Source organism: Onychostoma macrolepis, chromosome 22 (assembly GCF_012432095.1).
Source record: "Onychostoma macrolepis isolate SWU-2019 chromosome 22, ASM1243209v1, whole genome shotgun sequence".
Lineage (NCBI taxonomy): Eukaryota > Metazoa > Chordata > Actinopteri > Cypriniformes > Cyprinidae > Onychostoma > Onychostoma macrolepis.
The window spans coordinates 18,133,369-18,155,467 of NC_081176.1; the positions used below are offsets into that span (position 1 = coordinate 18,133,369).

General features: G+C 37.5%; 1 protein-coding gene across 3 annotated transcripts in view; it reads left to right on the forward strand.

Annotated features, from left to right (window-relative positions):
• Nucleotides 1–22,099, forward strand: part of dph5 (diphthamide biosynthesis 5) — a 37,773-nt gene that overhangs the window by 7,325 nt on the left and 8,349 nt on the right. Inside the window, exons 2-4 of one of the 3 annotated variants that reach the window (XM_058761810.1) lie at nt 6,236–6,422; nt 18,180–18,304; nt 19,342–19,450. In XM_058761810.1, the coding sequence (XP_058617793.1) occupies nt 6,420–6,422; nt 18,180–18,304; nt 19,342–19,450 (237 nt within the window). In that variant the 5' untranslated portion in view covers nt 6,236–6,419. Of the gene's footprint in view, nt 1–6,235; nt 6,423–16,657; nt 17,108–18,179; nt 18,305–19,341; nt 19,451–22,099 lie in introns of those variants that run through there. The other 2 variants (XM_058761809.1, XM_058761808.1) reach the window with 2 other exon arrangements.

Below are 22,099 nucleotides of genomic sequence, written 5' to 3' on the forward strand. Positions count from 1 at the left end.
GGAGATCATATCGAAACTAGCTAGTGAGACGATAGCCACACACATACTTAAACTCCCTAACCCAAGTCGTAGCAATGTTTGGAATCTCATGGCTGTTGGCCATGAGAGTAATAGATATTTTTGGCCAAGTTAGCATTAGCGTCTAGCGACTGTTAGCAGCTAAAAATGTTAAATGTTGCTTGATGATAATACATCTGGTTGCTAACTCTAGTTTGGTCCAACAATATCTAACACCAAATATGGGTTAAATTGTTAACATCTATGTTTCTTGTTTATAGATTTTAAGCTTTATTACACACACATTTAAATGCAGTTGTCACTCCAAAACTTTGTAGTGTGTACGTAGCCTACATGAGCTATTTGTTAAATTTGGTTATGTTCACATTACACAGATTTAAAGAGATAGTTCACCCAAAAATGAAAATACTGTCATTAATTACTCACCCTCATGTCGTTTCAAACCTGTAAGACATTCATTCATCTTCGCAACACAAATTAAGATATTTTAGATGAAATCCATCTGACCCTGCATAGACAGCAATGCAACTACCACATTCAAGACCCAGAAAGGTAGTAAGGACATTGTTAAAATAGAAGGCTGGCTCCGGTGTCAGCAGCATCACACACATGCACTGTGATCCTCTCGCGCATGTCGAAGACTGACACAGAAGAGAAGAAATTGTTGTATAAAGTTGTTATTTTTGTTTTCTTTGCGCACAAAAAGTATTCTCGTAGCTTCATAACATTACGGTTGAACTACTGCTGTCATATGGACCATTTTACTGATGTCCTTACTAACTTTCTAGGCCTTGAATGTGGTAGTTGTTTTGCTGTATATGGAGGGTCAGAAAGAACTCACATTTCATCAAAAATATCTTAATTTGTGTTCTAAAGATGAACAAAGGTCTTACGGGTTTGGAACGACATGAGGGTGAGTAATTAATGACGGAATGTTCATTTTTTTGGTGAACTATCCCTTTAAGTATACTAAGGTTTTTACATGTATGCTAGGGTCCATCATAAATATGTAGATGCCACACTTGACCACTCCAGAGGCATTGATCCCATCTGCCATCTTGGAACGGTCAACATGTCGTCACTCACAGTAAAAACCGGTGAGTTTTCCAAGATACATAGTGTAGCTTCTGGTTGTAAAAAGAGCTGATATTTAAATTCACAAAGAAATGGGATAATCTTTCACTTGTGAAAATGTGTTGTTTTTTTGTTTTTTTTATATTTATTGACTCAATATTACAGGTTTTTAAACCATGTTAATTTTTTATGTTGTCATAGCTAACAGGTTCGTCGTGTTGTATTGTGTCAGTTTAGTAAAATCATCTGCTGAAGTCTATTGCAGATATGGATATTCAAATATATATAGCTTGCTATTGAGTATTCAAGGACCAGCTTTGACTGTTACAAAATGGCAGACAGCTTATATATAGGGGCCACTAATGAGGCATCTATGTATATATATATATCTATGGAGTAAACGCAAAGTACACGCGACTTGTTTGAAGATAATGTCTGACAGTTGCAGTAACGTCTAGAAAAATCTGTATTTAAAAACAAAAAATAACAATAGTAGCATGAGCGTCATAAGTCACGAGTCTTGAGGGTCAACAACTACAGATCCAGTAAACTCTTTGTTTATTATGGTTATAATGACTGTCAAGACTGTATTTATTTATTCTTAAGGTACTTCAGATTGTACTTTGTGGATTTTCCATGGCCAGTGTTCCAATCAGAACCAAAAAGATGATGTATTTTCAACAGTGAAAACCTCAACGTCTGGGACTCTGATTCACATCCACACAAGGTCTGCAAAACAAACATTAAGTTGGGTTCGGATACGGATTTGAGCATAACTCGAACCGGATTCTTCTGCTTTTCCCCATGTTTGGCCAGCTGGGATTGTGGAATTGTGCTTCATCCAACTGAAATTGCAGAAGCCTGTTGATTGAGGCAAACGGGGAAATGGCGCACCACAAAAACGGAACACCAATCCAATAAATGCTAAGATTGCGACGAAAGCCACTCTCTACCACACGGCCTCCTCCAAACATAGAAAACAGACGCTTTGAACTATCTTTACGCAATACGTTACACAAGAGATAAGAGACCGGGGCGTAATGAGGAGGACAGGGAAAAAAGAAAGATGGCAGGAAAATAGAGAGTGAGGCAGAGGAGAGAGACGAGAGAGGCCCAGCAACTCTTTGTTAGCCGCACAGAACGATCTCCAATTACCGCACAAAAGGAGCTCATTCAGGAGGCATGGACTGAACACTAGGGCTTTGCATGGGAAATGAAGACTACACGGAATGCTAAGAGGAGCTCTCCGTGCAGGAAAACACTCACACACATTCCCTCAGTTGCTCTGCCATGTGGTGCCACCAAGTCCCGTTTTTTGAGGTAGCAAATATTGATTTGTCGTCAAAATCAGGTGAGCACTATTTCCTCAGGAGTTTCCCAATACGCCTCAATATTTCAAGTAGCATTCAAACACTGTAATGGGACTTTCCAAAAGGTTCTGAGGCAGCATCCTGGACCTGACAATCTAAGTATGCACTTGGCATGGCATTGACGCCGTCTCTTTGTCGTTTGAGTCCGTACAACCGAAACATCAGCAAACTCTTAAATCTCACTTTTACTTTGGGGTTTTTAGTGGAAGGATGTGTCGATGTCTAAGGCATTTGTAGGGCATGCTCAACGGGACAAAGGTCAGCTTCTGAGGAAGTGACTCATTCTGGATAGTGCATCCCTTGACTGGAAGTGGACGGTATTCAGCAGGCTCTTCCTGGTCACTTCAGACTTTTCCAGGCCAACACACAAAAAAAAAAAAAAAAAAACCCTGTAGCATAATTGCACTGTGTTCATGACCTTACATTGTTTACACATGGCGAATATCCTTAATAATGCATGCTCATTACTCTTGAGGCATCTAATTCCTGATGCATCAAACAGTTTTGGTATGTCTCAAATTACTGGGATTCCCCAAGGTACGATTAAAGCAGGACTTGTCCGTTCACACGTTGGATGTTGTCAGAACTCAAATTGCCGAAAGTTACCAAAATATTCATATATTTGAAGATGTTTGCATTTTTTAAATCCTTGACCGATGCTGTCTTCAAGTAAAGTTGGAATGATAATTTATGAAGTTATGAACCTGTAGGAAACTCAAGATTGTATTAATCCTGACTTCCCAAATTGGAAACAAGTAGAATCAGTTTTGGTCATAATTTGTTGTAATTGTGAACATCAATGAAATGATTTAGTGTGTAAGTTTTTTTTCATTTAGCCGTGTTTTTGAGGCAAATGGTTTGCTCATTTAGTTGTGTCTAAGAATGTGACAACATTTCCAAGCATTTTCCATAGCAGCACAAGAATGCTAAAAAAATGGCTAAAGCAATCATTATACACCTAATCTGTTTTTTGTTTTTTTTATCCTAACTTTAGTGCTAAAAAGTGTGAAGGAAATTTTAAATATAATTACTTTTAAATTAATCAGTTGATCACAAATAATGTCTAACACTTCTTTTCCTTGCAGGCCTAACTTTTGAGTATGTGTTAGGGAACAGAAACGTTTTAGCCTTAAGTAGCACTGTAGTAATGAAACATGAACAAGATGTCTGTCTGAAACTACTAATAATGATACCTGATTTAAGGAATAAGGTAATTAGTTACCAAGTAGAAGGGGCCTTTGATTTTCCACATAAGAGAACCAATCATATCAGAGGAAAATTATGTAATGTGACATGTTACCTTTGCTATGTACCTTTCCTATAAAAACTGTTGTATCCTCGTTGCTGGGGATTCTCTATGATTGAGATGAGATGCTCCCAGCCGTGATTAAAGCATTATTCAAAGGCATTGGTTGGAGTCCATCTGGTTACTGCTGCGCAGCAGGTTAGTCGAACACTAGAGATCTTAGTCCCAGTGTTCCTAGGGGGCGGTCAATGGCCTGGTTCTTCAGTGCAGTCAGAGCTATCTCGGTTTGTGGTCAGAAAAGACACCCGAGTATAATTTCGCTGTGTCGGGAGATACAACTCAATTTAAGTCAGGTGCGTAGGGGAATTTCTACCACAAAAGCTAGCCGAAATTATCCAACGTGGCCAATTTTTCCCAACCACAGCAACTGAACGCACTTCCAAACTCATGAGTTGAAACATCTCAGGAAGATTTGAAGGTAGCATGAATTGTGTTACTTGGTCGCATGACTTACATCCACAGCAGTAGACCGTTACTATTCTGGATTAGCAGATGTTTTCTCTTTCTGGTCCCACTGGTGATTAGTTGCTATTCAGAGCTTCGTGCTGTCAGCTATGTATAACCAGAGGGAGGATTACGGAGTAAAGGTGGGGAGTGAAAACACAACAGACCCCAAAAAAGGCATTCTTCAGTATTCCCCTGACACGTCTGCCTCACAGCAACGACGTACGCAAGGAGCCAGAGACTTCCCACCAAGAATCGTGGGAGAAGGCAGAGGCCGCTGGGGGAATATTCACGCCCGGGGCACAGGAATAGGAAACAGGGGGCGTTTTTCCTGTTATTGGTTTATTTTACCAGATCTAGGCATTATCAGATATTTATTGTTTGTGAGTTTGTTTGTATGGATGCAGAAAGGCCTGGGGGTTTTGCATTGGTTTGAAAATCATAAACTGGACATTTCTGTTATAAGCATAGCAACAGAGCATATGCCATGTATGCTAATAATTTATATTGCTAAGAATACAAACTTCACTTGATATTTTAAGTCCCAAGATTAGACAGTGTTGGTATTTTAAGTCTTGAGATAAAACAGTGACTAAGAATTAAACAAAACATAAATTCAAAATCATGACCTGAATTACTTCGAGCTGAAGCTAAAAGCAGCGATGATCTCAATGGTTCCTTCCAGACATGACTGATTTAACTGAAAAGTTAGATATCTGTCTATATCTTTAGTTTAAAAAGAGATCTCAGCAATGTTTTGAACTGTGCTTAGTTAGACTCTAAAGTCTACACTCAAAGGTCAGGGGTCTCAATAGAAACTTAAACATGCACAATCAAATTCTTCCAAGACCAAATTATCTATTCACATTCATTTTAAACACTTACAATTTGCTAACAATTCCCTCAACATTTTTTTTAATAATATATAATTTTATTAATTTTGAATACATGCCAAATGAGAAAAATTATATATTATTTATATAAATAATTTATACATGGATGCAAGTCATAACAAAAATGGTCAAAAATGCCAGAAAAAAGCAACAGTCAAGCACAGGCTTTGTTTTCATAATATAAAATATGTAATATAACTTACTGTTTCTTTTCATTTGGGGGTAAAATGTGACCTGGACATGATTTACATTCATTTTTAAGCTCTGTACTCTTACTGTATGTCAACAATTGTCTAAAAAATTCCCAAATATAAAATATATAACAATATAATTTCTAAATTCTTTCGATTTGGGTGTAAAATGTGACCCAGACATGTTTGTGACATTCACCAATTAGTTCCCACCTAGACTAATTCAGGAATTCAGGAACTTATTGGTCCAAAGAAAGCCCAAATTCCCACCCCTTCATGCCTATCTCAACCTCTCCTCTGGTCCTCTAGCGGCGCCAGGTCCTCTGAGATGATGCTAAGGTGGTCCGACCAAACACTGGAAGAGACAAACAGTTAATTTTTCTGTAGGGACCCTCTCTCTCGCCACAGTCCAACCAGATTGGCCCTTTCTGCTGGGACAATTTGCTACTGGCTGACTGGGCCCAAACAAAACCAGGGAAAAGGGAGACGGGTACAAAGGGGGGATCCCAGTAGAAGCTGGCGTCGTTCCCCATCCATCGGAGAGCTGAATGCCCCTCATACACACACAGGACATCAAGAGACACATTACATAATGTTGCACTCAGAAATGAGTGGACGAGAATGATGTTTACCACTCAGGATTGGGAATTTTTGTAAAAAAATTATCTTATTTTTTTGGTCATGTTTATATGGGCTCATATAGCACAAATCGAATATATTCAGAAAGATTTTAAATCAATAAGCAACAAGAAAAAAAACCCACAATAAAACTTTGGATATTTCTCCAGCATGCCTTAGAAGTTCAAGACAAGTATGCGAGATCAAGACGCCTCATTCCTTCCTTCCTTTCTTTACCCCCTTCTCCTCGCCCTCTCCCACCCCCAATTTTCCCACCATTTGCGCAAAGTAAATTCTCATTAAGAACCAAATTGTTTTCAGATGCTGGCCTGGTCCGGTTGCCGTAGCAACGAGCTGGGAGGCAGCGAGCAGCGCTGGCAGTGGAATGGACAGCACCGGATCCAAAGCCCACAGCGCAAAAAAAACCCCTCTCTTTGCCAGGCTCCACTAAGCCCATTCTGCCTGGCACAATGCAGACTGACGGAGTCCATTCTGTGCTTTACAAATGGTGAGGAAGCTCCACTGGAGAGGCTTCGAGACGAGTCATACGTTTTCACACACACACCTCTCAGCCTGAGATGTGCTTAACACGTCAGTTTGATTTGAGGTAAACAACGACGCCTCGATGCACTGTCTGCAACTTTAGTAAACAGAACGAGAGCTCAGTATGCATAAGAATGACAGTGTACTTCTACATATGATGACAATAAAACACTATAGCGTACATAAAGTACCTTTATTTGCAGTACTCTATTTTTTACTTTATTTTATTCTACTATATGTCTAAAAATATATTATACTACATATATTTTACATACTATGCATTAGACTATATTTACTGCACATTTTAAACTGTATCTTACTTGTGTATTTTTCCTCTCTTGTATTTAAATCTATTTTTATTTACTGTAGTTTTTACACTACTCAAAATATTATAACAAAAATGAAGTGAAAAAGAACCTAAAGTGATATGGTGATGGAATAAAAAACTGTAAAATATATTTTAAAATTTTGCCTACCCCACAGAAATGTTTGCAAAACTTTTTGCATTCCCCTGCAAAGCACATTTGCTCAAAACTTTGAAAAAACTTTGCGTTTGCTTGCAAAATCTTCAGGCTCCACTAAAAACTTTGTGTTTGCTTGCAAAATCTCCAGGCTCCACTAAAAACTTTGCGTTTGCTTGCAAAATCTTTGTGTTCCTCTAAAAACGTTGCGTTTGCTTGCAAAATCTCAGGCTCCACTAAAAACTTTGCGTTTGCTTGCAAAATCTTTGCGTTCCACTAAAAACTTTGCGTTTGCTTGCAAAATCTTTGCGTTCCACTAAAAACTTGTGTTTGCTTGCAAAATCTTTGCGTTCCACTAAAAACTTTGTGTTTGCTTGCAAAATCTTCAGGCTCCACTAAAAACTTTGCGTTTGCTTGCAAAATCTTTGCGTTCCACTAAAAACTTTGCGTTTGCTTGCAAAATCTTCAGGCTCCACTAAAAACTTGTGTTTGCTTGCAAAATCTTTGCGTTCCACTAAAAACTTTGTGTTTGCTTGCAAAATCTTTGCGTTCCACTAAAAACTTTGTGTTTGCTTGCAAAATCTTCAGGCTCCACTAAAAACTTTACGTTTGCTTGCAAAATCTTTGCGTTCCACTAAAAACTTTCGTTTGCTTGCAAAATCTTCAGGCTCCACTAAAAACTTTGTGTTTGCTTGCAAAATCTTCAGGCTCCACTAAAAACTTTGCGTTTGCTTGCAAAATCTTTGCGTTCCACTAAAAACTTTGCGTTTGCTTGCAAAATCTTCAGGCTCCACTAAAAACTTGTGTTTGCTTGCAAAATCTCCAGGCTCCACTAAAAACTTTGCGTTTGCTTGCAAAATCTTTGTGTTCCTCTAAAAACGTTGCGTTTGCTTGCAAAATCTCCAGGCTCCACTAAAAACTTTGCGTTTGCTTGCAAAATCTTTGCGTTCCACTAAAAACTTTGTGTTTGCTTGCAAAATCTTTATGCTCCACTAAAAACTTGTGTTTGCTTGCAAAATCTTTATGCGTTCCACTAAAAACTTTGTGTTTGCTTGCAAAATCTTCAGGCTCCACTAAAAACTTTGCGTTTGCTTACAAAATCTTTGCGTTCCACTAAAAACTTTGCGTTTGCTTGCAAAATCTTCAGGCTCCACTAAAAACTTTGTGTTTGCTTGCAAAATCTTTGCGTTCCACTAAAAACTTTGTGTTTGCTTGCAAAATCTTTGCGTTCCACTAAAAACTTTGCGTTTGCTTGCAAAATCTTTGCGTTCCACTAAAAACTTTGCGTTTGCTTGCAAAATCTTTGCGTTCCACTAAAAACTTTGCGTTTGCTTGCAAAATCTTTGCGTTCCACTAAAAACTTTGCGTTTGCTTGCAAAATCTTCAGGCTCCACTAAAAATGTTGTGTTTGCTTGCAAAATCTTTGCGTTCCACTAAAAACTTTGTGTTTGCTTGCAAAATCTCCAGGCTCCACTAAAAACTTTGTGTTTGCTTGCAAAATCTTTGCTCCACTAAAAACTTTGCGTTTGCTTGCAAAATCTTTATGCTCCACTAAAAACGTTGTGTTTGCTTGCAAAATCTTTGCGTTCCACTAAAAACTTTGTGTTTGCTTGCAAAATCTTCAGGCTCCACTAAAAACTTTGCGTTTGCTTACAAAATCTTTGCGTTCCACTAAAAACTTTGCGTTTGCTTGCAAAATCTTCAGGCTCCACTAAAAACGTTGTGTTTGCTTGCAAAATCTTTGCGTTCCACTAAAAACTTTGTGTTTGCTTGCAAAATCTTCAGCTCCACTAAAAACTTTGTGTTTGCTTGCAAAATCTTCAGGCTCCACTAAAAACTTTGCGTTTGCTTGCAAAATCTTTGTTCCACTAAAAACTTTGCGTTTGCTTGCAAAATCTTCAGGCTCCACTAAAAACTTTGTGTTTGCTTGCAAAATCTTCAGGCTCCACTAAAAACTTTGCGTTTGCTTGCAAAATCTTTGCGTTCCACTAAAAACTTTGTTTGCTTGCAAAATCTTCAGGCTCCACTAAAAACTTTGTGTTTGCTTGCAAAATCTCCAGGCTCCACTAAAAACTTTGCGTTTGCTTGCAAAATCTTTGCTCCACTAAAAACTTTGCGTTTGCTTGCAAAATCTTTGCGTTCCACTAAAAACTTTGCGTTTGCTTGCAAAATCTTCAGGCTCCACTAAAAATGTTGTGTTTGCTTGCAAAATCTTTGCGTTCCACTAAAAACTTTGTGTTTGCTTGCAAAATCTCCAGGCTCCACTAAAAACTTTGCGTTTGCTTGCAAAATCTTTGCTCCACTAAAAACTTTGCGTTTGCTTGCAAAATCTTTGCGTTCCACTAAAAACTTGTGTTTGCTTGCAAAATCTTTGCGTTCCACTAAAAACTTTGTGTTTGCTTGCAAAATCTTCAGGCTCCACTAAAAACTTTGCGTTTGCTTGCAAAATCTTTGCTCCACTAAAAACTTTGTTTGCTTGCAAAATCTTCAGGCTCCACTAAAAACTTGTGTTTGCTTGCAAAATCTTTGTTCCACTAAAAACTTTGTGTTTGCTTGCAAAATCTTTGCGTTCCACTAAAAACTTTGTGTTTGCTTGCAAAATCTTCAGGCTCCACTAAAAACTTTGCGTTTGCTTGCAAAATCTTTGCTCCACTAAAAACTTTGCGTTTGCTTGCAAAATCTTCAGGCTCCACTAAAAACTTTGTGTTTGCTTGCAAAATCTTCAGGCTCCACTAAAAACTTTGCGTTTGCTTGCAAAATCTTTGCGTTCCACTAAAAACTTTGCGTTTGCTTGCAAAATCTTCAGGCTCCACTAAAAACTTTGTGTTTGCTTGCAAAATCTCCAGGCTCCACTAAAAACTTTGCGTTTGCTTGCAAAATCTTTGTGTTCCTCTAAAAACGTTGCGTTTGCTTGCAAAATCTCCAGGCTCCACTAAAAACTTTGCGTTTGCTTGCAAAATCTTTGCGTTCCACTAAAAACTTTGCGTTTGCTTGCAAAATCTTTGCGTTCCACTAAAAACTTTGTGTTTGCTTGCAAAATCTTTGCGTTCCACTAAAAACTTTGTGTTTGCTTGCAAAATCTTCAGGCTCCACTAAAAACTTTGCGTTTGCTTACAAAATCTTTGCGTTCCACTAAAAACTTTGCGTTTGCTTGCAAAATCTTCAGGCTCCACTAAAAACGTTGTGTTTGCTTGCAAAATCTTTGCGTTCCACTAAAAACTTTGTGTTTGCTTGCAAAATCTTTGCGTTCCACTAAAAACTTTGCGTTTGCTTGCAAAATCTTTGCGTTCCACTAAAAACTTTGCGTTTGCTTGCAAAATCTTTGCGTTCCACTAAAAACTTTGCGTTTGCTTGCAAAATCTTTGCGTTCCACTAAAAACTTTGCGTTTGCTTGCAAAATCTTCAGGCTCCACCAAAAATGTTGTGTTTGCTTGCAAAATCTTTCGTTCCACTAAAAACTTTGTTTGCTTGCAAAATCTTCAGGCTCCACTAAAAACTTTGTGTTTGCTTGCAAAATCTTTGCGTTCCACTAAAAACTTTGCGTTTGCTTGCAAAATCTTCAGGCTCCACTAAAAACTTTGCGTTTGCTTGCAAAATCTTTGCGTTCCACTAAAAACTTTGTGTTTGCTTGCAAAATCTCAGGCTCCACTAAAAACTTTGCGTTTGCTTGCAAAATCTTTGTGTTCCACTAAAAACTTTGCGTTTGCTTGCAAAATCTTCAGGCTCCACTAAAAACTTTGCGTTTGCTTGCAAAATCTTCAGGCTCCACTAAAAACTTTGTGTTTGCTTGCAAAATCTTCAGGCTCCACTAAAAACTTTGCGTTTGCTTGCAAAATCTTCAGGCTCCACTAAAAACTTTGCGTTTGCTTGCAAAATCTTCAGGCTCCACTAAAAACTTTGCGTTTGCTTGCAAAATCTTCAGGCTCCACTAAAAACTTTGTGTTTGCTTGCAAAATCTTCAGGCTCCACTAAAAACTTTGCGTTTGCTTGCAAAATCTTCAGGCTCCACTAAAAGCGTTGTGTTTGCTTGCAAAATCTCCAGGCTCCACTAAAAACTTTGTGTTTGCTTGCAAAATCTTCAGGCTTCCACTAAAAACTTTGTTTGCTTGCAAAATCTTCAGGCTCCACTAAAAACTTTGTGTTTGCTTGCAAAATCTTTGCGTTCCACTAAAAACTTTGTGTTTGCTTGCAAAATCTGCAGGCTCCACTAAAAACGTTGTGTTTGCTTGCAAAATCTTTGCGTTCCACTAAAAACTTTGCGTTTGCTTGCAAAATCTTCAGGCTCCACTAAAAACTTTGCGTTTGCTTGCAAAATCTGCAGGCTCCACTAAAAACTTTGTGTTTGCTTGCAAAATCTTTGCTCCACTAAAAACTTTGCGTTTTCTTGCAAAATCTTTGCGTTCCACTAAAAACTTTGCGTTTGCTTGCAAAATCTTCAGGCTCCACTAAAAACTTTGTGTTTGCTTGCAAAATCTTCAGGCCCCACTAAAAACTTTGTGTTTGCTTGCAAAATCTTCAGGCTCCACTAAAAACTTGTGTTTGCTTGCAAAATCTTTGCGTTCCACTAAAAACTTTGCGTTTGCTTGCAAAATCTTCAGGCTCCACTAAAAACTTTGCGTTTGCTTGCAAAATCTTTGCGTTCCACTAAAAACTTTGTGTTTGCTTGCAAAATCTTCAGGCTCCACTAAAAACTTTGTGTTTGCTTGCAAAATCTTTGCGTTCCACTAAAAACTTTGTGTTTGCTTGCAAAATCTTCCAGGCTCCACTAAAAACTTTATGTTTGCTTGCAAAATCTTTGTGTTCCACTAAAAACTTTGCGTTTGCTTGCAAAATCTGCAGGCTCCACTAAAAACTTTGCGTTTGCTTGCAAGATCTTTATGCTCCACTAAAAACTTTGTGTTTGCTTGCAAAATCTGCAGGCTCCACTAAAAACGTTGTATTTGCTTGCAAAATCTTTCGTTCCACTAAAAACTTTGCGTTTGCTTGCAAAATCTTTCGTTCCACTAAAAACTTTGTGTTTGCTTGCAAAATCTTCAGGCTCCACTAAAAACTTTGTGTTTGCTTGCAAAATCTTCAGGCTCCACTAAAAACTTTGCGTTTGCTTGCAAAATCTTCAGGCTCCACTAAAAACTTTGCGTTTGCTTGCAAAATCTTCAGGCTCCACTAAAAACTTGGCGTTTGCTTGCAAAATCTTCAGGCTCCACTAAAAACTTTGTGTTTGCTTGCAAAATCTTTGCGTTCCACTAAAAACTTTGCGTTTGCTTGCAAAATCTCAGGCTCCACTAAAAACTTTGCGTTTGCTTGCAAAATCTTTGTGTTCCACTAAAAACTTTGCGTTTGCTTGCAAAATCTGCAGGCTCCACTAAAAACTTTGCGTTTGCTTGCAATATCTTTCGTTCCACTAAAAACTTTGTGTTTGCTTGCAAAATCTTTGCAGGCTCCACTAAAAACTTTGTTTGCTTGCAAAATCTTTGCGTTCCACTAAAAACTTTGCGTTTGCTTGCAAAATCTTTGCGTTCCACTAAAAACTTTGTGTTTGCTTGCAAAATCTTTGCGTTCCACTAAAAACTTTATGTTTGCTTGCAAAATCTTCAGGCTCCACTAAAAACTTTGCCTTTGCTTGCAAAATCTTCAGGCTCCACTAAAAACTTTGTGTTTGCTTGCAAAATCTTCAGGCTCCACTAAAAACTTTGCGTTTGCTTGCAAAATCTTCAGGCTCCACTAAAAACTTTGTGTTTGCTTGCAAAATCTTCAGGCTCCACTAAAAACTTTGCGTTTGCTTGCAAAATCTTTGTGTTCCACTAAAAACTTTGCGTTTGCTTGCAAAATCTTCAGGCTCCACTAAAAACTTTGCGTTTGCTTGCAAAATCTTTGCGTTCCACTAAAAACTTTGTGTTTGCTTACAAAATCTCCAGGCTCCACTAAAAACTTTCGTTTGCTTGCAAAATCTTTGTGTTCCACTAAAAACTTTGCGTTTGCTTGCAAAATCTTCAGGCTCCACTAAAAACTTTGCGTTTGCTTGCAAAATCTTCAGGCTCCACTAAAAACTTTGTTTGCTTGCAAAATCTTCAGGCTCCACTAAAAACTTTGCGTTTGCTTGCAAAATCTCCAGGCTCCACTAAAAACTTTGCGTTTGCTTGCAAAATCTTTGCTCCACTAAAAACTTTGTGTTTGCTTGCAAAATCTTCAGGCTCCACTAAAAACTTTGTGTTTGCTTGCAAAATCTTCAGGCTCCACTAAAAACTTTGTGTTTGCTTGCAAAATCTTTGTGTTCCACTAAAAACTTTGCGTTTGCTTGCAAAATCTTTGCTCCACTAAAAACTTTGCGTTTGCTTGCAAAATCTCCAGGCTCCACTAAAAACTTTGCGTTTGCTTGCAAAATCTCCAGGCTCCACTAAAAACTTTGCGTTTGCTTGCAAAATCTTTGTGTTCCACTAAAAACTTTGCGTTTGCTTGCAAAATCTTCAGGCTCCACTAAAAACTTTGTGTTTGCTTGCAAAATCTTCAGGCTCCACTAAAAACTTTGCGTTTGCTTGCAAAATCTTCAGGCTCCACTAAAAACTTTGTGTTTGCTTGCAAAATCTCCAGGCTCCACTAAAAACTTTGCGTTTGCTTGCAAAATCTTTGCGTTCCACTAAAAACTTTGTGTTTGCTTGCAAAATCTTCAGGCTCCACTAAAAACTTTGTGTTTGCTTGCAAAATCTTCAGGCTCCACTAAAAACTTTGTGTTTGCTTGCAAAATCTCCAGGCTCCACTAAAAACTTTGCGTTTGCTTGCAAAATCTTTGCGTTCCACTAAAAACTTTGTGTTTGCTTGCAAAATCTTCAGGCTCCACTAAAAACTTTGCGTTTGCTTGCAAAATCTCCAGGCTCCACTAAAAACTTTGCGTTTGCTTGCAAAATCTTTGCGTTCCACTAAAAACTTTGCGTTTGCTTGCAAAATCTTCCAGGCTCCACTAAAAACGTTGTGTTTGCTTGCAAAATCTTTGCTCCACTAAAAACTTTGTGTTTGCTTGCAAAATCTTTGTGTTCCACTAAAAACTTTGTGTTTGCTTGCAAAATCTTCAGGCTCCACTAAAAACTTTGCCTTTGCTTGCAAAATCTTTGCGTTCCACTAAAAACTTTGTGTTTGCTTGCAAAATCTTTGTTCCACTAAAAACTTTGTGTTTGCTTGCAAAATCTTTGTGTTCCACTAAAAACTTTGTGTTTGCTTGCAAAATCTTCAGGCTCCACTAAAAACTTTGCCTTTGCTTGCAAAATCTTTGCGTTCCACTAAAAACTTTGCCTTTGCTTGCAAAATCTTCAGGCTCCACTAAAAACTTTGTGTTTGCTTGCAAAATCTTTGCGTTCCACTAAAAACTTTGCCTTTGTTTGCAAAATCTCCAGGTTCCACTAAAAACTTTGCGTTTGCTTGCAAAATCTTTACGTTCCACTAAAAACTTTGTGTTTGCTTGCAAAATCTTTGCGTTCCACTAAAAACTTTGTGTTTGCTTGCAAAATCTTTGCGTTCCACTAAAAACTTTGCCTTTGTTTGCAAAATCTCCAGGTTCCACTAAAAACTTTGCCTTTGCTTGCAAAATCTTTGCGTTCCACTAAAAACTTTGCGTTTGCTTGCAAAATCTTCAGGCTCCACTAAAAACTTTGCGTTTGCTTGCAAAATCTTTGCGTTCCACTAAAAACTTTGTGTTTGCTTGCAAAATCTTTGTGTTCCACTAAAAACTTTGCGTTTGCTTGCAAAATCTTTACGTTCCACTAAAAACTTTGTGTTTGCTTGCAAAATCTTTCGTTCCACTAAAAACTTTGTGTTTGCTTGCAAAATCTTTGCTCCACTAAAAACTTTGCCTTTGTTTGCAAAATCTCCAGGTTCCACTAAAAACTTTGTGTTTGCTTGCAAAATCTTTGTGTTCCACTAAAAACTTTGCGTTTGCTTGCAAAATCTTTACGTTCCACTAAAAACTTTGTGTTTGCTTGCAAAATCTTTGCGTTCCACTAAAAACTTTGTGTTTGCTTGCAAAATCTTTGCGTTCCACTAAAAACTTTGCCTTTGTTTGCAAAATCTCCAGGCTCCACTAAAAACTTTGCGTTTGCTTGCAAAATCTTTGCGTTCCACTAAAAACTTTGCGTTTGCTTGCAAAATCTTTGCGTTCCACTAAAAACTTTGTGTTTGCTTGCAAAATCTTTGCGTTCCACTAAAAACTTTGCGTTTGCTTGCAAAATCTTCAGGCTCCACTAAAAACTTTGCATTTGCTTGCAAAATCTTCAGGTTCCACTAAAAACTTTGTGTTTCCTCAAAAGATAATTTTCATTCCACCAAAAAAACTTTACATTCACTCAAAAAATGTTTGTGTTTCAAAATTTTGGGTTCATGGGAAAAACCTTTGCGTTCCCCCAAGAAACACTGCATTCACTCACAAAATGTTTGCATTCACTCACAAAATGTTTGCATTCCCTTGCAAAATGTTTGCGCTCCATTTCTAAAACTTGGCATTACCCATACTTTGCGTTTCACAAACAGTTTCTGAGAATTTATTTTTCTTGTAGGAGCTGTGCTTGGAAATAGACCAAGATGACTGCCAAGTGACTTCCGAGCAACTTGCCCACTCTACTTTACTCTCCTAAATAAAGCAAATAGATTTAAATAATTATGTGTCAATCAAACCAGTACATAACAGCCTGAAAAACCTGGAAACCTGAAAAATCAAATCTCTTTGTTTGACTTCACGTTACAAGTTCATTGGGGGTGGAGACCAGATGGTCCATGAGCCTTTAGGGCTTGTAAGCCTTATATTTAGATTAAGGACCTTTGGCTGCACTTGTGTTCATTCATTACAGGTATCAGCTGTGTGTAACAAAAGGTCCTCACCCTAATTCACAGCCTATTAACCTACAAATAAAACAGGTCAAGCTCAAGGTCCGCTAAACCGTGGTTATTAAGTACCATGGATTAATCCCGACTCACATTAGGAATCATGGTAGAGACTATGAATTTACAACAGCTTCAATCCATAACACAAGGAAACTATTTACACATTATTTTTTATTATTAAGATTTACACACATTTTTTTTTTTTTTTTTTAAGTAATCCAAACAATCATAAATCCAGTCTTTAACAGTCTTCAAAACACCTTGGAATCCATAACATCCAAACATGCTAAAAGTGCTGCACAAATCATAAATCAACAACCCAGAAAGTCATAAAATGTTGCATTCTGTGGTATTTGGGAAAAGACTGTGTGCACATTTATCAACATAATGTTTTTTCTGCAATTTGAGGGTGAAACTGATAGCTTTACAGAGTACATAAACAGAAAACAGCACAGTAAATAGCCCTGAACTTGCCAGTTATTCAGACTTTTGCACTGAATTACACAATATGTCTGAAAGTGTGGTTTTAAGGTTAATGAGAGTTGGCTCATTAAATGCCCAGACTTCATTCTAAACCAATGATTTGTGAGATGTGTGGCAATTTTAAATCACGCAAAGACACATATGTGACAAAATAACTAAATATGCATCTAAGATATTTGTGTGTCTGTGTGTGTGTGTGTGTATACATATATACATAATATTAAAAATGTGTATATTAACAAATTTAATAATATAAATTGAATTTAATAACTATTGTTTTTAACTTTTAAAATGGCTTATGGGCAATTATTACCTGTGCACAACATCCTAGACACAATGAATGTGGTTCTAAATGAACGTCTTGTCAATAAGCCTTGTCTAGTGTTTTAGTTCAGTCCAACCAGCAATCTTCACCGCTTATTCTGTTTCTATGGTTACAGTACGCGACACTGTCGTGAACTACTCTACGCTTTACGGCAGCCGGTTGTCAGTTGCTGCATGTGGCACCATGTGAGTGCGGAATAACAGAGAATGGGGAAGAACTGAATGTATTCTGCAAGCTTTTCAGTGTTTGATAAACGACCACATAATAGTATCTCGTCAGGCAGCTCTTTTGCATGTTAAAGCGCTTATACATATATGTTTTTGTGATTTAGCCTTTTGGCGAAGTGTAAGTGTGCGTTCCGGTGTCACCTGTGGTTTAGAGATGTTGTATTTGATCGGTCTTGGTCTGGGCGATTGTAAAGACATCACTGTTAAAGGTTTAGAGATCGTCCGGCAGTGTAGTCGTGTTTATTTGGAGGCTTACACGTCCATACTGACCGTCGGGAAGGAAGCTTTGGTATGTGGATGATTAAACACATTATAATATCTCAATCCTGACATTTGACAGCTCGATTTACATCACAATCAAAGCCAGATGACTGCATTTTGGAATATTAAGTTAATATAAGACGTAAGATGGGGAGAAACTCACGTATTCTGCAATATTCTGGTCGATGACAAATAATGTTGCCTGAAATTATAAAATTGTAAAAAAAGAAAAAAGATTCAGACATTTTAAAAAAGGTTTATTCCATATTTTTACATAAAATATGCTTTAATAATTCTAAAAAAGTTAATAAACGTTTTCAAACATATATTTCATGGTAAAAAGAAGTTTTAGAAATGTTTGAATCATGAACATCAAGAATGTTATTTTGGGGTTACTCAATTTGACATGAACTAGTCAGTGTCTTTTCATAAAATGTCAAAATATATGATATTTTTAAGAACTTTTTTACTTACCATGAGGCTCTACAGGTGTCCTCTCTGTGAAGTCATTTCCTGTTTAATAGTTGTCAAAAATTTACTGCACCACACAGATTATTTGGCAGACAAAAGTTTTTAAATAATAATTTTGTAATGAGTAATAATATATATATATATATATATATATATATATATATATAGTCTTTTAGTAAGATATTTTTCACCACCTTGACACTTTGGCCCCACAAAAAAATATCAGAAATGAAATGAAATTTGGAAATTAAAAAATGTTTATCATAGAAATGGTATATTCAAGTTTTTAATTTATACAATATTTTTTTATATATATTTGTGAATATTTAAAAATGTATTTAATTCATAATATTGCTTGTTTTTGTCATTAGTAAGTCACTTTGGCTAAAAGCATCTGCTAAATGAATAAAATATCAATATTTTTTATATTTACAAATATAATATTCAGATTTCATATGTCTATTCAAACATAATATCAAGCAATAAAAAAAGAAAATAATAATAATATCAAGTATTTAAGCATTATCCTTTAGATCAAAACTTGGTACAATCTGACAATGAAATTCAAATACATCAGAAATACTAATATTTCACACTCAGATTTATGGCGCCCTTGTGTTCTGTCTCAGGAGGAGTATTATGGGCGCGAGTTGCTGCTGGCTGACAGAGATATGGTGGAACAACAAGCGGATGAGATCCTGAAGGGAGCAGATGCCAGTGATGTGGCGTTTCTAGTGGTTGGTGATCCTTTTGGGTAAGACTAACTAACTACTTCAAGATCTACAGTAGCCAGTCTCTGCTGTCGTATTTAATCCATATGTGATAACAACTTCAAAGTTGTCCTGAACTAAAATATCTGCCAATGAGGATTAATTCTCCGCAGTACAGTTTGCCAACTTTCATTTATGAGGTTTCTATGCATATTTGTCATATGATGCACCTCATGTTACCATTGTTTTGACTCACCCATAACTTACCATCACATATGCCACAATCCCACAAGTGCAATGACTCATCTGGAAACCTAAATCCAGACATTACACAGACTTTCATCGGAAAGCTTTGTCACTGGCCTATACGAGTTATATTTTATTTTTTAGAAAAGAAATGATATGAGAAATTGCTGGAAATGTTCAAACTTATTTGGCTAATAAACTCCATTCTGATTCTGATAATGGCCTCAAGTACAATTAAGTGCACTTGAAAGCATGCACTTCTCATAAAAAACAATCGGAAAACACTTTCTACAGCCTAACAGAAGATAAATAATGGAAATGTTTCCTATTATTCAGGACATTTGTGCTTGAAGAACCACAGAGTGGTTGAGCACCAAAGCACTGGGGTGCAACGTTAACGCTCTTACGAGAAGTGGGATGTGGACGTCTGAGGTGTGGGTACTTTGGAAATTCTCCAGAAGAGATGAGCTAATTACGCCACACTTTCCCGTCTCGGTCGCTTCTAATCACAGTTGAGCTTTGAGTCGTGTTTGGCTCCAGCGTTTTTCCAGCCAAACCACCGAAACCCACATAGCGGGAGGGGGACGGGGACAGGGGTCTGACTCCTCATTTTCCTGCACTTAAGAATGTGTGGGTTTAATAAAGTTTAATGATATATCCAAGATCGAAAGGATAAGCATTTTTGGCGCAATGTGGATTACTTCCAGAGTGTAAACAGCACAACACAGTAGTTAGTAAGAAAGATGTTGATAAGTAGCCATTTTTCTGCGGTTGGCGCATGTTATTTTGGAGTCGTGTACACAAAAACAACAACAACTGCATTTCTTCTCTTCAGAGCTACGACCCACAGCGACCTGGTTCTGCGAGCGTTGAATGCTGGGATACAGTATCGCGTTATTCACAATGCCTCCATCATGAACGCAGTGGGCTGCTGTGGATTGCAGGTAAGGTCCAAGTTTACCATTGTTCTGTGAATTTTTGCAAGCGAAATTGGAATCAACGCGATTTTGAATTTCATGTGAGGGCGAAAGATTTTGCAACTGGTTCAAATTGGTCACGTAGATTCACTGCGTTGACCAACAGAAAGTAGTTCGCTTTGAAAGTGACTTCTGCTTTGTACATCGCTACATGATTACCAGCAGACCTTATTTGCCCTTGAAATTTTGCAGAAAATTCGGTAATGCAACCGCACCTTAACTCAATGCTTCCCCATGGTGTCATTGTCAACATGTACTTCCCAGAGAATGTACTTCGCTATCATGCGTCATTCAGGCCCAGTCTCTCGTGAAAATGATCAAACGGCATTAAGGCCTTTGTGCCATAGGCATCCCAGCGGAGTCTATCAACGAAGCCTACTGGCCATCAATAACAGCCCCCTGTATTGACCTGTCAGGGCAGCTTTGTGTACCAAGAGGCCCCAGATGCCGCCCTAAGCTCACGATAGGCGTCTTCAGATGATCTGAGATCAGTGGTGCCATTTCTAAAGGAAACTATTTAGACAGGAAAAGCAGGTCCTAAATCATCTGCTGCAGCTGCTGCTTTCAGCCACAGAGGGATCTGGAAGGTTAATGCACGCTTTGCAGTTACTGTTTGAGTGTAGATCAAGATGCACTAATTGGAAGCAATCAACAACAAGGTATTCCACAAAAAAAGCTTGACTTGAGACATTCTACACCCAAAGTGTGTGTTGTTTTTGTTACCAAAAACATCTGGTTTCGTTTCCAAAGATTTTATTGGAAGGATTCTTTTGCTCTGCTTCCCTATGACTAGGTAGTAGATTCTGAATGTTGCAATCAAGGAAAAGTAGTGACAGATCTTTTCTTCCACATTGTGACATACATCGGAGTGAAACGGATTAGCAAAAAAGAAACTTGGGAACTTGGTTCTATTCATTGGTTGTTGATTGGATGGAGACAGATCTGAATGCAAACTTGCAGGAGATTGTAAGAAAGGGTGCGGTTTAAACAGACTAAATGATTGGAGAAATATGGCGAATGTCACTAAAGAGAAGTCTGACGTTCCACCGGAAGATCGAGTTATGACATTTTGATTAAAAATTGCATGGATCAATTGGTAACAACATGATAAGCTTGTATTTAGAAATAGGTAAAGTGAATTTTCATTTTTAATTTAAATGTGAATTTAAATGTGTTTTTCACCCAAAAATGAAACTTCTGTCCCCATGTCGTTCCAAGCCTGAACTGACTTCCATTCTTCCGCTGAACACAAAAGAAGATATTTTGACAAATGATTCAACTGTTTTTGTTCATACAAATAAAGTCAGTGGGGTCCAAAAAAACACTGGACCTCATTCACTTTCATTGTGTGGACAAAAACATTTTTCATGTTCAAAAGACATTTTTCAAAACATCTTCTTTTCTTAGACTATCAGCAGCGCACATGACATGCAAGAAAAAATAGATATCATGTCCACAAACTAAAATTTTGTACTGACAACAAATTGATACATGGCCATGTTTTAGTTATATACAGTGTGTGCAGAATTATTAGGCAAGTTGATATTCTGGTCATATTTTTTTTCCAAGAACATTTTACCAATTCCAAACCACATCAATCTTAATAACTACTATTGATTTTGTATTTAATCATTTATAAGTGATATATAATTGTCCATGAAGGCTGATAGTCAAAACTTCTTATTTCAGGTGTGCAGAATTATTAGGCAGGTTTTCCTTTACAGATAAAATGAGCCAAAAGAGATTGAACTCAAGAATAAAAGTTTAAAAATTATTAAATGCCCATGAGAAGGATGCAATACTAATGCAATAATAGAATTAGCAAAGTTAAGGCATGACCATTGGGCAGCGAAATGCTCATTGGTCAGCACGGTCCAGAAAAAACAGGTGGAGAGGAAAAAGACACCTTAACTGCAAAAGAATTAAGAATTAAGGTGAAAATTGGGTGAGAAACCATCAGGAACCATTTAGTCTCCAGCACCATCATTTTCCAGAACTGCAACCTTCCTGAAGTCTCCAGAATTACAAGGTGTCAGGTTCTCAGAGACTTTGCTTGGGTAAAAATTCTTTAAAATGGCCCTCACTTAATAAGAATAACATGCTGAAGTGTTGTGAAATACATGAAGACTGATTTTGTATAGGATTTATGGACAGATAAGTTGTGAGTGACTCTTGAAGGACCAGCATCACATCCTCTTGTACCACTGTTTGAAGAATGTATCTTCCAGAATCTGGCAGTAAGTTTTGGGAGCTCATTTTAGTTCATCTCCTATCCTGAAAAGTCTGTCTTGCAGGATTGATTAAAAATGAGCTCCTAAAACTTACTGCCAGATTCTGGAAGATAAATTCTTCAAACTGTGGTACAAGAGGATGTGATGCTGGTCCTTCAAGAGTCACTCACAACTTATCTGTCCATAAAGCCTATAAAAATCAGTCTTTGTGTATTTCACAACACTTCAGCATGTTATTCTTATTAAGTGAGAGTCATTTAAAATATTTTTTTACCCAAGCAAAGTCTCTGAGAACCTGACACCTTGTAATTCTGGAGACTCCAGGAAGGTTGCAGTTCTGGAAAATGATGGTGCTGGAGACTAAATGGTTCCTGATGGTTTCTCA